Source organism: Tursiops truncatus, chromosome 11, assembly GCF_011762595.2.
Source record: "Tursiops truncatus isolate mTurTru1 chromosome 11, mTurTru1.mat.Y, whole genome shotgun sequence".
NCBI lineage: Eukaryota > Metazoa > Chordata > Mammalia > Artiodactyla > Delphinidae > Tursiops > Tursiops truncatus.
Genome location: NC_047044.1, coordinates 30,452,532 through 30,468,045, shown reverse-complemented (window position 1 = coordinate 30,468,045; position 15,514 = coordinate 30,452,532). Strand labels below are relative to the sequence as shown.

Sequence of the window (15,514 nt, the reverse complement as noted above, 5' to 3'; positions counted from 1 at the left end):
CAAATAGCATGTTTTATAAAATCCTTTTGTAGAGTTCTCTCTCTCTTTACATTTCATAAAGAAAAGTTTAAGTCCTAAATCACTTTTGTCAACAGGTTATAAAGACCAGTTTCACTGCATAAATTTTTAACTAGGACTATGCTTAAAAATTTACTTAGTATAAAATTTTTGGTAAAAGGAAACACTCATTAATGTAAGCTTTCTTTCTCGGTGACCTTGAAACTTAAAGGGAATGAGGCTCAAATTAGTTAAGTCGTTAAGGATAGTTAAATCAAACATTTGGGACTTATGATTATTATGATTTTTATCAAAAAGTATATTTTATTTGGAGGAAAAAATAAACCCTCTGACCCACACTATTACTCTCTTTTTACAATTGTACTATCTTAGTAAATCAACTTTAAAAAAAAAAAAGCCACATTGCTTTAACAGACTAAAAGTTTTAGTTGCTTTTTTTTCCCTATAATCCCCAAAACACATTTTTTTTTAAAGGTCAGCTATCACATTCACAACTGTTGGTAGTTCTTATAACATATAGGTCATGATGTACTTCTAAAGCAAGGATGCAACGAATTTGGAAATCGTCTCTTCCTCTCTAATGTTTTCTCTATCTTTAAAATAACTTGTATCTGAAAAAACCATAAATGTGTTTTCTATTCTAAAGGGTGAGAGATTTGTGGAAGTGTATTTCTTCTTATTTACTTGTTAGTTTTATCATGTACATCTTATTTTTAAAATGCTTTATCTCTTTCAAATTCAAAGGGTAATGTTTTAAAATTATTTCTCAGCCCTGATAAGAATTCATCTTTTACTCCTACTAAGCATCTTAACTTTTTGAGACACTGGATTAAAAAAAAAAAAAAAGAATCACTGTATCTCACTTGACATATTCACTATCATTTGAAATTAAGACTAAATAAGGATAAAAAAATATGAGGATAAAAAATGAGGATAATAAAATGAGGATAAACTGTGGAAAGCACCTCTGTGTACAGTCCATAGGCGGATTTTACAAATGCCTGTGTTCATTTTCTTTCAAACACTTCGAGTGGGAGCAGGAGAAAAGTCCCGAGGGCCACTGAACTGATGTCTAAAGATACCATGAACACGTCTGTTTCCTAAAGCTTAGCAAGCAACAACGTTACAAACATATCTAGTTTCAGAAATCATATGCCCCGAATTTACAAATCAAATGCTACCTTATAAACTGTTGCAAAGTTCAAACACTTAAAAAAGAATTTCACCTACCTCCAAATTTAGAAGCTGTTTATAGGTAAATGCAGGAATGTTAGCATACAGAAAAGCAGTGTAAGCAGGAGGTTTGCACAATATGATTTTTATTGATTTTCCTGGAAAGGTAAATGAGGTATCTGGGGACGATGCATCACATATTGCCATTTTACACTTTCAAGTTACAAATTTTAGTTTTGAACATTTAGGTTTCATACACTGTGTTCTTTCAAGTAAGTCTTTCCAAATCTTTGCTTACATAAGCAGTTAGGAACTGGAATAGCTCTGAACTGGTTACGCAATGTTGTCTAGTAACCAGGACGAACTGTTGCCACAACAACCATGGAGATATCCTCTCTGCAGCTGTAAGTTTACTCTTTGTATGTCCTTTTATTTTATCAATATATCAATATTTTTCAGAGAGCATATATCATATGACAATCTCCATGAAAGTGGATAACTTTTTTCTTCCTAAAAATAGGTTGATGCGACAGCCTTTCCAAAAGGGAAACCAATAAACATTGCTGAAAAATGCAAACCTAAAGGACACCTAGGAAGGAGGACTATGTTTTACCACTGTGGTTCTCAAAGTCACAGAAACAGCACAGCCTCCCTTGCTTTGATTCAGCTGATCACCTTCCTAATCCCAGAAAAGAAGATAGGAAAATCACAAATCTTTTTTTCTCTCAGCAACCCCTCTGGCCAAATGATGCTGAGCCAGGAGATAAGCTGGGCCACCCTGAGATTACTCAGGGCTGCGCTTTACTATCCCTGGGGAAAAGAGACGGAATCCCACAGCGGACATCCAGTCCATTGGCTCCACCTTCAAAATACATCCAGAATCAGATCGCTTAACACCACCTCCTCTGTTACGGCCCTGGATCAAGCCACTTCTGCCTTCTGTCTGATGATTTCATTAGCTTCCGAACTGGTCTCTTTGCTCCCCTCCACCATCACCCCCAGCTGATTCTCAACACAGTAGTCAGAGTGACCCTGTTAAAACACTCATGAGATTATGCCCCTTTCTCTGCAGGAAACCCTCCAGTGGCGGCTCCTCACTCCCAATCTGGCCTTCCAGCACTGCTCCCATGGCCTGGAGTACCTTCCCAGATAGTCATCTAACTTGTTCACATCATTCCTTCAGTTCCTTCCACAAATGTCACCTTTCACATGACTCTTGTCCTGGCCATACTATCTAAATGCACCCTTCTTCCTACCTAACTTCGGTGCTATTTACACCTTTGCATTGTTTCCGTCTACTACTATATGGTCTACTTTTTTTAAATCTGTGAATTGCTTGTCTCCTCCTCTAGAATATACAATGTAGGCTTCTCTGGGGCAGGTATATTTTGTTACTCAAGAAGTACTGATTGAGAGCTAAAAATATGTGTGAGTAGGTATGCTCCCAGCATCCTCCCACATCTGCTATCCACTGAGTTAGGCAACGCAGAGACTCCAGATTAGACGGCTGCACTTTTATTACCATGGTACGTATTGTATTTTCAATTACTTTTAAGGCATCTACTTATACCTTGCTTTCCCCACCTGGAATGTCTCTATCAAAATCCTACCCATCTTCGGTCAGGTCAAGAACTGGTCAAATGTTTTCTGCTAGAGAAGTCTTCTAGTTTCCTCTAGCCCATTCATGACCTTTTCTGAATCCTTCTGTTAACAACCTTTCCTTTGACAATCATATACCCTTAGCATCTAGTATCTTGAAACTGCCACTTACTTCTTACACTGTTATTTCTCTCTGGCTTGGCTGTAAGTTTCTTGAGGTGAGGCGGCCAGCTTGACATCCTGTCTTCAGTATATCATATGATACCTCCATGCAGTGTGGCTTTAAATATTTGACTGATGGAGCAAGAAAAGACTGTAGACCTTGATTTTCTTCTATGATATAACTTCAGATTCTCAGTTTATTGTAAATAATTAATTTAACCTGAAAACTGTCCCTAATTCTAAAGAAAGGCATAAATACTACATTCATACTCTACACAGTTGCCAGAGTAAAGACAAGGACACTCTGAGTTCTCTGAGTCCAGTGCTTTGAGTCAATTAGAGTAATACTAGCAAGATCATCAATTTCATTATGTTCATTTGTTGGACAAATAGTAATAAAATACATCAAAACCTAGGAATACAGTTTACCTAAAAATAACAATTTTAATAATCCTAGAGTATTTTAAATAAGCTCTGTTTAGTTAGTATTTAAAAAAACACCACTTTATATAAGGACACAGAAGAGAAATTACTGTCTTATTTGCCTTTGGGGAGAGAGGAGCTGAGGATGTAGTCACACCACATGTGCTATGCTAAATGCCTTGTACAATTTTGATGACAAAACCTTCGTCTATTTCTAATAGAATAAATGAAAACATTAAAAGACTCAATGGGAATCTTGAACTAAATAATCTTTAGAAGATCAGCAAATAGCAAGAGACAACATAATTGGAATAAGATTCAGAAATTTGAGATCAACATTTTTAAACTATGTCTATGTGACAGCCAGTATATCCCTTTACAGAAACTTTTTTTTTTTTTTTTTTTTTTTTACAACAAAGCTTTAAATATGCAGATTGGGAACAGCTTATTTTGATCCCGAAATATTGTATCAAATTTCCTGCCTGGCATTAGAGACACAAGTGCAAGCCACAAAGATACCAACTGTTACACTGTATGCCATAATTTCTTCTCTGTTGTAAGAAGGCATCAGAGCATAGATATCAATACACTTAGATCTAGAAATCATCCTGAATGTAATATTAAATCAAGTCAAAACAGGAACAGAAGCCAACTATTTCTTATACCATAAAAAACCTGCTTTTATCCTAAGAAATTTCACAAACTAAGTTTTAAAGAGTAACCTTTTTACATCTTATCTTGATGAAAATGAATTTCTAAAGAAACTTTCTTCCAGTCTGCAAAAACCAAACAAATCCCCAAAATAAACAGCAACCACAATAACAAAAACCAAAGCCATCTATAAATACTGCTTTTTTTTCTTTTTTGCTTCCAATACTTCTCTGTGTCTTTTCATTATAATTACATGTAAAGTTCACACCACAATAGTGCTTCATGCCAGAATAGAAACAAATCTCCTTTACATTTATGTTTGATTTGTTGTGCAGAAGCAAAAGAAAAGCAGCCGATACAGAGGAGATGACAGATTAAGAATTACCACTAGATTAATGGAAAGGCAAACAATTACAGTGATTGCACTTTAGTTTTCTAACCACTTATCTATCAATGAGCTAAAAGAAAGACACATACATTGAAAATTTAAAGGAAAGCTCTTTAAAGATACTCTTTATAAAAATCTAAATGCTTCATGAATATCTGTCTTCAGAAAATGTGTCAGTAAAATAAATAAAATCAGGAGTCCTTATGTCTTGCCAGGAGGCAAGCAGCTATCTTCCAGATTGTAAAAAAATCTAAGGGGGACATCATTAGCCTAATTCCAAACCAACTTATAGCAAACAAGTTTTTGTTTTGTTTGTTTTATTTTTATGTAGCATCAAGCACACAACTCAAAGTAACAGTGCAGTCTTCCTTTTAATGCTTATGTGTGGGGCTGAACCATGGGAAATCACTGATATGTATTAGATCGTTTTTGCCTACAAAATGGCAATATCATATAATTCAGCCTAATAGTATCCCTTATGTGGGTAATAACTGTACTCTTCAGTCTTATTATTCTGCTTTGTAACACAACTGTAAAAGTGTCACATGTTTATTATTAAAAATTGTCTTCCCTGTAGAGAACAGACTTGTGGTTGCCAAGGGGGACGGGGGGAATGGACTGAGAGTTTGGGGTTAGCAGATGCAAACTATTACATATAGAATGGATATACAACAAGGTCCTACTATATAGCACAGGGAACTATATTCAATATCCTGAGATAAACCATAGTGGAAAAGAATATGAAAAAGAATTATATATATGTATAACTGAATTACTTTGCTGTACAGCAGACATTAACACAACATTGTAAATCAACTATACTTCAATTAAAAAAACAAAAAAAGAATTGTCTTTTTGAAATCCCGCGTACCCTGTATTCCCGAGTTAGGGTTCTATAACATGGACACTTGACTTTGGCACTTCTGCATTACCATCCAGGGACAGACACCCTGCTATCGCTTGCTAGGTGGCACTTATGCCCACCTCCATAGCACACTACTGAGAATACATGGATTGCTCAGGTCATGAGGTTTTGCAAATTTCAAAGGGTAATGGCAGGGAGAGTGAGTCTCAAAGCTCTGATCAAAGATTTTTGATGATCTCTGATATCTTCTAGGCCAGAAACACCCAATTTTAGTCTACCAACTACCTCACAAGAAGGCAGCACATCTCAAAAACCACCTACCTTTTGCTCCTCTCACCAGTGAGGCAAAAACCCAACTCACCAGAATTTGTAAATTTCAACAGTGAGACTTTTGAGTAATTCATTGAACATAAGTATTGAGCACCTACTATAAGCTAAGCACTGTGGCAAGAATTCGATGTCTAGTTAATTTTTTTTTTTTTTTTTTTTTTTTTTTTTGCGGTACGGAGGCCTCTCACTGTTGTGGCCTCTCCCGTTGCGGACCACTTGCTCCACGGCATGTGGGATCTTCCCGGACTAGGGCTCGAACCCGTGTCCCTTGCTTTGGCAGGCGAATTCTTAACCACTGCACCACCAGGGAAGTCCTCCCATTCGTTCTTATAACTAGTTTTGCCCTGACTAGCAGAATTGATGGCAGAAATAATCTGCTTTGCAAAGATTAAGCAGACTCAAATTGAAATGCTAAAACTCTCAATTTTTGAAGTCTTTGGATACACTTAGTAAATAAATTATATGTATGAAATTTTTAAAAACAAAATTGCAAGTGTTAGAAATACTTCTTAATTTCTGGATTATCCTTCAAGAGAGACGAACAAAGGGAAATGATTGCTTTTCTTACACCTTCTAAGGAGACTAGACGTAAGTTTAGCACCTCTGAAAGGCAATTACCAAAGAAGGAAATCTGTTCTGTGACAGCAAGTGAAATGTCACATGGGTGGCACCTTAACGGGAGATGAGACGGTATGGATTCTACTGAGCTCAAGGTCCTCAAATTGAAGCTTTCCTAGAAATTGGTACTGCTCCCCCTTGTGGTTATTTAGACACATTGTAAATATGACTTTTGTACAAGGTTTTTTCTATGCTAAGGTGTTAGGCTATTTAGCCCATTTTTTATGTTCTCTCCCACACACTTTTTTTTTTTTTTTTTGTGGTACACGGGCCTCTCACTGTTGTGGCCTCTCCCATTGTGGAGCAACAGGCTCCGGACGCACAGGCTCAGCGGCCATGGCTCACGGGCCCAGCCGCTCCGTAGCATGTGGGATCTTCCCGGACTGGGGCACGAACCCGTATCCCCTGCCTTGGCAAGCAGACTCTCAACCACTGTGCCACCAGGGAAGCCCTCCAACAAACTTTTTAAGGAAAATGGATTGTGCCAAACAATTAAATACCATTTAAATGCCAAAGAAAACTTACTGTGGTAGAATCAAAAGAAAGGATGTCCACAACAGGTGGAGTAGAGGTCTGCAAATCGACTACATCAAGCTTTGGATTAATCTGTATATATACATTAAAAAAAGCTAATATTAGATTTTTATACCATAGGAAAGTGGATGCCATTTCTAATAATCTAGAGGGTATTTCCTAATATATTCTAAAATGAAAATATCCATATATTAGCATGGATACAAAAATTTTAAATAAAATATTAGCCTATCAAATCTAACAATATATAAGAAAAGATCATTGTGAGCAAGTTGAATTTATCCCAGGAATAAAAAGTTGCTTTTACATTAGAAAATCAATGGGATTCACCTATTAAGGGATTTTAAAAATAAAATGAAATGACCCACCTCAAAAGATGCAGAAAAAAATCCTAGCCAGTTCAGTAAGACAAGAAAAGGAAATAAAAGCATTATGATGTAAGAATTAGAACAGAAGAAATAAAAATTGTCATTCATATATAATTATCTATAAAGAAATCCCAAAAGAATCTACTGCTGAATCATTAAAACTAAGAGAGTTTACTAGATCCAAAATTGATATACAAAGTCAATTACCTGTCTGTACTTCAGCACACAGAAAATGTAAATTTTTAAAAATCATAATTTATAATGCCATAGAAATTTTTAAATACATCAGGAAAAAACCCCAAAAATGCATATGACCTTTAAAGAAAAAAACCTCATATAAAGACATTAAAGAAGTCTTTAAAAAATAGGAAGCAATCCGATAAAGAGTTCAGAAGCAAAGCCCTGTATATATGGAAAACAAATACAAAGGAAAAATGGTGCCACAAATCAATAGAGGAAGGATGACTTGTACCTAAGAAAACGGGCTCACTAAATAGATCCCTGCCTAATACTACATACAAAGATGGACAGCAGATAAATTATAAACCTAAATGGTATGTTAAAACTACAAAGTTAGTAGAAGTAAATGTGTAAGAATATCTTTCTGACCCAGGGTAGAGAAGAATATCTTAAAAGCTGCAAAAGTAAAACCATAAGGCAAAAACTAAGTAAATTAAAAAAAAATTGATCCATCTGTTTGCCCCAAAACTAAGGATTTCTGTTTAACAATGGTTACCACAAAGTTAACAATCAGATAATGGAATAGGAGGAGATATTATATCTGAAACTGAAAAAGGACAAATACCTAAAATATATAAGAAAAACCTACAAATCAATGTGAAAAGAAGAGCAATCCTAAGGAAAAAATTATAGAAAACCTAACAGTTATCTAGAATATGAAGAGATTTTCAGAAACATTAGTAGTAATTAGAAAAGGGACGATTAAAGCAAAATACTGCTTAACACCTACAAGACTGCAAAAGCTAGAAAGCTCAATGATGGTGACATTGTTTAGAGCAACACTGTAATGGCAAAAACAGGAACAAACCACAGTCTTGCAGAAACTAACACAACATTGTAAATCAACTATATGTCAGTAAACAGTAAATTAATTAGAAAAACAAATCACAATCAGAAATCCCCACCTGTTTATCAACAGTAGAATAAATGTATAATCATGGGAATTACTACTGTAGTAAATTCACTGAAATCCTATACAGCTGTGAAAATGAATGAAATACAACTATGTGCAACAACATATGAATGTATGAATTCAGAATCCATGCACATGAATCTCAGGATTTTAATGCTAAATAAAGGAGGCTATAGTAAAATATATGCAGTATGATTCCATTTATATAAAGTTTAAAACTATCCAAAATGAAAAAAAATCTCATTACTGATTCAATCATAAATAGTAACATTTGAAAGAAAAGCAAGGGAATAATTAGAGTGGTGACTACTTCTGAGGGAGATTATTTCAGAATTCAGAAAAACAAAAAGGGAAAGAAACCACATGATCACCATTTATTTACTAAACATTATGAATACAAAGAAGTAAACAAAGGGCAAGAGAGATAGCAGAACTTGGTATCAAATAAATCCAACAGCAAAAAGCATACTGATGAACCTCAAAGGAGAAACTTGACTGAGCACTTAGTGAGAAAGGCTTCCCGTGGAGGAAACAGAGCTTGTGATGGCTCCTTTAGAAAAGGTTTATAAAACAAAAGCAAAAAGAGAGAGACAGAGATGAGGTTACAAGCCTCCCTGAGCATAGAGGCAGAATGCTGACACGATACTGCTGCACAGGGCAGCGACAAGAGAGGGTGGCAAGGGTCAAATTGTGAGGGGTGAAGGAATTTGGGAAGGCACAGAAAAACTGGAGGCTAAAATGTGCTTTAGAAAGATCAATCTGACAGGAACATGTAGAGTATCAAGCATAAAGTAGGGGTTAACAGTGAGGACAACACTGCAACAGTCAGGGACTGTGGTAAGAGGAGTGGAATTATTTTAACAGCACTTATCAAGTTTGATGGGTACAGCTGTAGTTTTGGAAATATTAATAAGCATTTACATCTATCCAGCCACTTGTGTCAGAAGTAGAGGTGTATACTCCCAATAATCCCCACACTGCAGTAAAGAAGGAATTAGAACCATGTAGGACTATCTGCTTGGCCCACCAACACCTATGTTTCTTTCTGGCCATTCCACAGAGCAGAACGCACAACTTCTTCCTATCAGCTCCAGAATCCAGAGTTGAGGCAAAGATAAGAAACTTGAGGCTGACTCGCTTTCCTTTTAATCTTGGGTGAGCTGTCCAGAAAGAGTGCTTGCAGACACATCATTCTCATTTATCTACTGCCACCTAGTGTAGATATGAAATTGTTTACCAATGAAAAATACAATCTGGTTTTGCCATCTGAAACTGGAATTGCTCAAAAAACCACTAAATCACATGGAAATGGTCAGCATTTCTCATAGAGAAATCCTTGAGCTTCTACAAGCTGGGAAACTTTTGATGTAACAATATTTTACTGTATTGTACCACAGTTGCTGCCATATACGTTAAATGGAGCAGGAAATTCTTACTAAGTAAAAGTTTACAGTCTTCTCTGCAAAGAAAATATGCTGAGGCAGTGACACTTACAGTTGAGTTCTTTGCAAGCTAACCTCCATGAATATTAACAGTACTATCTCTCCATTTTTATTAAAGGAAAGAACGCTTCAATAACTACAGTTGCCTTGAAATGGGGTTGGCTGCCTTATGAGAGGCTGAGTTCTCCATCACCAAACAAGGGATTCATGCATGAGGGAGGGTTAGTATACACGACCTCACCAATACCATCCCACTCTGAGGTTCTGGTGTATCCATCATACTGAGGAGTCCACGAGCACAAACCCGGCTCTGACAAATTCTGAAGGGCAAGAAATATGCCCATCTTGTTCACTGTTGCACACTCTAAAGCTAGTACGATGTCCAATATCTGTTAACAGGATGAGATTAACTTTTTATTCTACTGAAGCACTGCATCAAAATAGTTAAAGGTACAGAATGGAACCGGAGTGACTGGGTTGGAATTCTCATGTTGTTACTTACTAGCTTTAAGATTTAATTCACAGACTAGGAACCAAGATGGCAGAGTAGAAGGACGTGCTCTCACTCCCTCTTGCGAGAACACCAGAATCACAACTAGCTGCTGGACAATCATCAACAGGAAGACACTGGAACTCACCAAAAAACATACCCCACATCCAAAGACAAAGGAGAAGCCACAGTGAGACGGTAGGAGGGGCGCAATCACAGTAACATCAAATCCCATAACTGCTGGGTGGGTGACTCACAGACTGGCGAACACTTATACCACAGAAGTCCACACGCTGGAGTGAAGGTTCTGGGCCCCATGTCAGGCTTCCCAACCTGGGGGTCCGGCAACGGGAGGAGGAATTCCTAGAGAATCAGACTTTGAAGGCTAGTGGGATTTGACTGCAGGACTTCAACAGGACTGCGGGAAACAGAGATTCCACTCTTGGGGGACACACACAAAGCAGTGTGCACATCAGGACGCAGGGGAAGGAGCAGTGACCCCAGGGGAGACTGAACCAGACCTACCTGCTAGTGTTGGAGGGTCTCCTGAAGAGGTGGGGGGTGGCTGTGGCTCACCATGGGGACAAGGACACTGGCAACAGAAGTTCTGGGAAGTACTGCTTAGCGTGAGCCCTCCCAGAATCTGTTATTAGCACCACCAAAGAGGCCAGGTAGGCTCCAGTGTTGTGTTGCCTCAGGCCAAACAACCAACAGGGAGGGAACCCAGCCCCACCCATCAGCAGTCAAGCATATTAAAGTTTTACTGAGCTCTGCCCACCATAGCAACAGTCAGCTCTACCCACCACCACTCCCTCCCATCAGGAAACTTACACAAGCCTCTTAGATAGCCTCATCCACCAGAGGGCAGACAGCAGAAGCAAGAAGAACTACTGTCCTACAGCCTGTGGAACGATAACCACATTCACAGAAAGACAGACAAGATGAAAAGGCAGAGGGCTATGTACCAGATGAAGGAACAACATAACCCCCCAGAAAAACAACGAAATGAAGCAGAGATAGGCAACCATCCAGAAAAAGAATTCAGAATAATGATAGTGAAGATGATCCAGGACGTCGGAAAAAGAATGGAGGCAAAGATCGAGAAGATGCAAGAAATGTTTAACAAAGACCTAGAAGAATTAAAGAACAAACAGAGATGAACATACAATAACTGAAATGAAAATTACACTACAATTAATCAATAGCAGAATAACTGAGGCAGAAGAACAGATGAGTGACCTGGAAGACAGAATGGTGGAATTCACTGATGTGGAACAGAATAAAGAAAAAAGAATGAAAAGAAATGAAGACAGCCTAAGAGACCTCTGGGACAACATTAAACTCAACAACATTCGCATTATAGGGGTCCCAGAAGGAGAAGAGAGAGAGAAAGGACCCGAAAAAATATTTGAAGAGATTACAGTCAAAAACTTCCTTAACATGGGTAAGGAAATAGCCACCCAAGTCCAGGAAGCACAGAGAGTCCCATACAGGATAAACTCAAGGAGAAACATGCTGAGACACATAGTAATCAAACTGGCAAAAATTAAAGACAAAGAAAAATGACTGAAAGCAGCAAGGGAAAAATGACAAATACCATAGAAGGGAACTTCCATAAGGTTAACAGCTGATTTCTCAGCAGAAACTACAAGCCACAGGGGAGTGCCATGATATACTTAAAGTGATGAAAGGGAAGAACCTACAACCAAGGTTACTCTACCCAACAAGGACCTCATTCATATTAGATGCAGAAATCAAAAGCTATACAGAGAAGTAAAAGCTAAGAGAATTCATCACCACCAAACCAGCTCCACAACAAATGCTAAAGGAACTTCTCTAAGTGGGAAACACAAGAGAACAAAATGACCTACAAAAGCAAACCCAAAACAATTAAGAAAATGGTCATAGGAACATACATATCGATAATTACCTTAAACGTGAATGGATTAAATGCTCCAACCAAAAGACACAGGCTTGCCGAATGGATAGAAAAACAAGACCCATCTATGTGCTGTCTACAAGAGACCCACATAAGACCTAGGGACATATACAGACTGAAAGTGAGGGGATGGAAAAAGATATTCCATGCAAATGGAAGTCAAAAGAAAGCTGGAGTAGCAATACTCATATCAGATAAAATAGACTTTAAAATAAAGAATGTTATAAGAGACAAGGAAGGACACTACATAATGATCAAGGGATCAATCCAAGAAGAAGATATAACAATTATAAATATATATGCACTCAACATAGGAACACCTCAATACATAAGGCAACTGCTAACAGCTTAAAAGAGGAAATCAACAGTAACACAATAATTGTGGGGGACTTTAACACCTCACTTACATCAATGGACAGATCATCCAAAATGAAAATAAATAAGGAAACACAAGCTTTAAATGACACAATAGACCAGATAGATTTAATTGATATTTATAGGACATTCCATCCAAAAACAGCAGATTACACTTTCTTCTCAAGTGCACACGGAACATTCTCCAGGATAGCTCACTTCTTGGGTCACAAATCAAGCCTCAGTAGATTTAAGAAAACTGAAATCATATCAAGCATCTTTTCTGACAACAACGCTATGAGATTAGAAATCAATTATAGGGAAAAAAACGTAAAACACACACACACGGAGGCTAAACAATACGTTACTAAATAACCAAGAGATCACTGAAGAAATCAAAGAGGAAATCAAAAAATACCTAGAGACAAATGACAATGAAAACATGATGACCCAAAACCTATGGGATGCAGCAAAGCAGTTCTAAGAGGGAAGTAGCTTTATAGCTATACAAGCCTACCTCAAGAAACAAGAATAATCTCAAATAAACAATCTAATGTCACACCTAAAGGAACTAGAGAAAGAACAAACAAAACCCAAAGTTAGCAGAAGGAAAGAAATCATAAAGATCAGAGCAGAAATAAATGAAATAGAAACAAAGAAAACAATAGCAAAGATCAATAAAACTAACAGCTGGTTCTTTGAGAAGATAAACAAAATTGATAAACCATTAGCCAGACTCATCAAGAAAAAGAGGGAGAGGACTCACATCAATAAAATTAGAAATGAAAAAGAAGTTACAACAGACACCACAGAAATACAAAGCATCCTAAGAGACTAAGAGACTACTACAAGCAACTCTATGCCAATAAAAGGGACAACCTGGAAGAAATGGACAAATTCCTAGAAAGGTATAACTTTCCAAGACTGAACCAGGAAGAAATAGAAAATATGAACAGAACAATCACAAGTAATGAAATTGAAACTGTGATTAAAAATCTTCAAAGAAACAAAAGTCCAGGACCAGATGGCTTCACAGGTGAATTCTATCAAACATTTAGAGAAGAACTAACACCTATCCTTCTCAAACTCTTCCAACAAATTGCAGAGGAAGGAGCATTCCCTAATTCATTCTATGAGGCCACCATCACCCTGATACCAAAACCAGACAAAGATACTACAAAAAAAGAAAATTACAGACCAATATCATTGATGCATATAGATGCAAAAATCCTCAACAAAATACTAGCAAACAGAATCCAACAACACATTAAAAGGATCATACACCACGATCAAGTGGGATTTATCCCAGGGATGCAAGGATTCTTCAATATATGCAAATCAATCAACGTGATACACCATATTAACAAATTGAAGAATAAAAAGCATATGATCATCTCAATAGATGCAGAAAAAGCTTTTGACAAAATTCAACACCCATTTATGATAAAAAGTCCTCAAAAAGTGGGCATAGAGGGAACCTACCTCAAAACAGTAAAGGCCATGTATGACAAACCCACAGCAAACATCATTCTCAATGGTGAAAAACTGAAAGCATTTCCTCTAAGATCAGGAACATGACAAGGATGTCCACTCTCACCACTATTATTCAACATAGTTTTGGAAGTTCTAGACATGGCAATCAGAGGAGAAAAAGAAATAAAAGGAATACAAATTGGAAAAGAAGAAGTCAAACTGTCACTGTTTGCAGATGACATGATACTATACATAGAGAATCCTGAAGATCCCACCAGAAAACTACTAGAGCTAATCAATGACTTTGGTAAAGTTGCAGGATACAAAATTAATGCACAGAAATCTCTTGCATTCCTATACACTAATGATGACAAATCTGAAAGAGAAATTAAGGAAACACTCCCATTTACCACTGCAACAAAAAGAATAAAATACCTAGGAATAAACCTACCTAGGGAGACAAAAGACCTGTATGCAGAAAACTATAAGACACTGATGAAAGAAATTAAAGATGATACCAACAGATGGAGAGATATACCATGTTCTTGGATTGAAAGGATCAATATTGTGAAAATCACTCTACTACCCAAAGCAATCTACAGATTCAATGCAATCCCTATCAAATTACCAATGGCATGTTTTAGGGAACTAGAACAAAAAATCTTAAAATTTGTATGGAGACACAAAAGACCCTGAAAAGCGAAAGCAGTCTTGAGGGAAAAAAAACGGAGCTGCAGGAATCAGACTCCCTGACTTCAGACTATGCTACAAAGCTACAGTAATCAAGACAATATGGTACTGGCACAAAAACAGAAACATAGATCAATGGAACAAGATAGAAAGCTCAGAGATAAACCCACGTACCTATGGTCAATGAATCTACGACAAAGGAGGCAAGGATATACAATGGAGAAAAGACAGTCTCTTCAATAAATGGTGCTGGGAAAACTGGACAGCTACATGTAAAAGACTGAAATTGGAACACTCCCTAACACCATACACAAAAATAAACTCAAAATGGATTAGAGACCTAAATGTAAGACCGGACACTATAAAACTCTTAGAGGAAAATATAGGAAGAACACTCTTTAACATAAATCACAGCAAGATCTTTTGTGATCCACCTCCTTGAGTAATGGAAATAAAAACAAAAATAAACAAATGGGACCTAATGAAACTTCAAAGTTTTTGCACAGCAAAGGAAACCATAAATGAAATGAAAAGACAACCCTCAGAATGGGAGAAAATATTTGCAAACGAAGCAACAGACAAAGGATTAATCTCCAAAATATACAAACAGCTCATGCAGCTCAATATTAAAACAACAAACAACCCAATCCAAAAATGGGCAGAAGACCTAAATAGTCATTTCTCCAAAGACATACAGATGGCCAAGAAACACATGAAAAGCTGCTCAACATCACTAATTATTAGAGAAATACAAATCAAAACTACAATGAGGTATCTATCACCTCATACCAGTTAGAATGGGCATCATCAGAAAATCTACAAACAACAAATGCTGGAGAGGGTG

The 15,514-nt window shown here is 37.1% G+C and overlaps 1 protein-coding gene across 5 annotated transcripts in view; it reads right to left on the bottom strand.

Annotated features, from left to right (window-relative positions):
* The window catches only part of POC1B (POC1 centriolar protein B), a 107,418-nt gene that overhangs the window by 32,814 nt on the left and 59,090 nt on the right, over window positions 1-15,514 (bottom strand). For 4 of the 5 annotated variants that reach the window (XM_019918527.3, XM_019918525.3, XM_019918529.3 and 1 more), the window contains one exon: window positions 6,753-6,833. The exons of the other annotated variant lie outside the window; for it this stretch is intronic. In XM_019918527.3, the coding sequence (XP_019774086.2) occupies window positions 6,753-6,833 (81 nt within the window). Of the gene's footprint in view, window positions 1-6,752; window positions 6,834-15,514 lie in introns of those variants that run through there. 5 annotated transcript variants of the gene reach the window in all.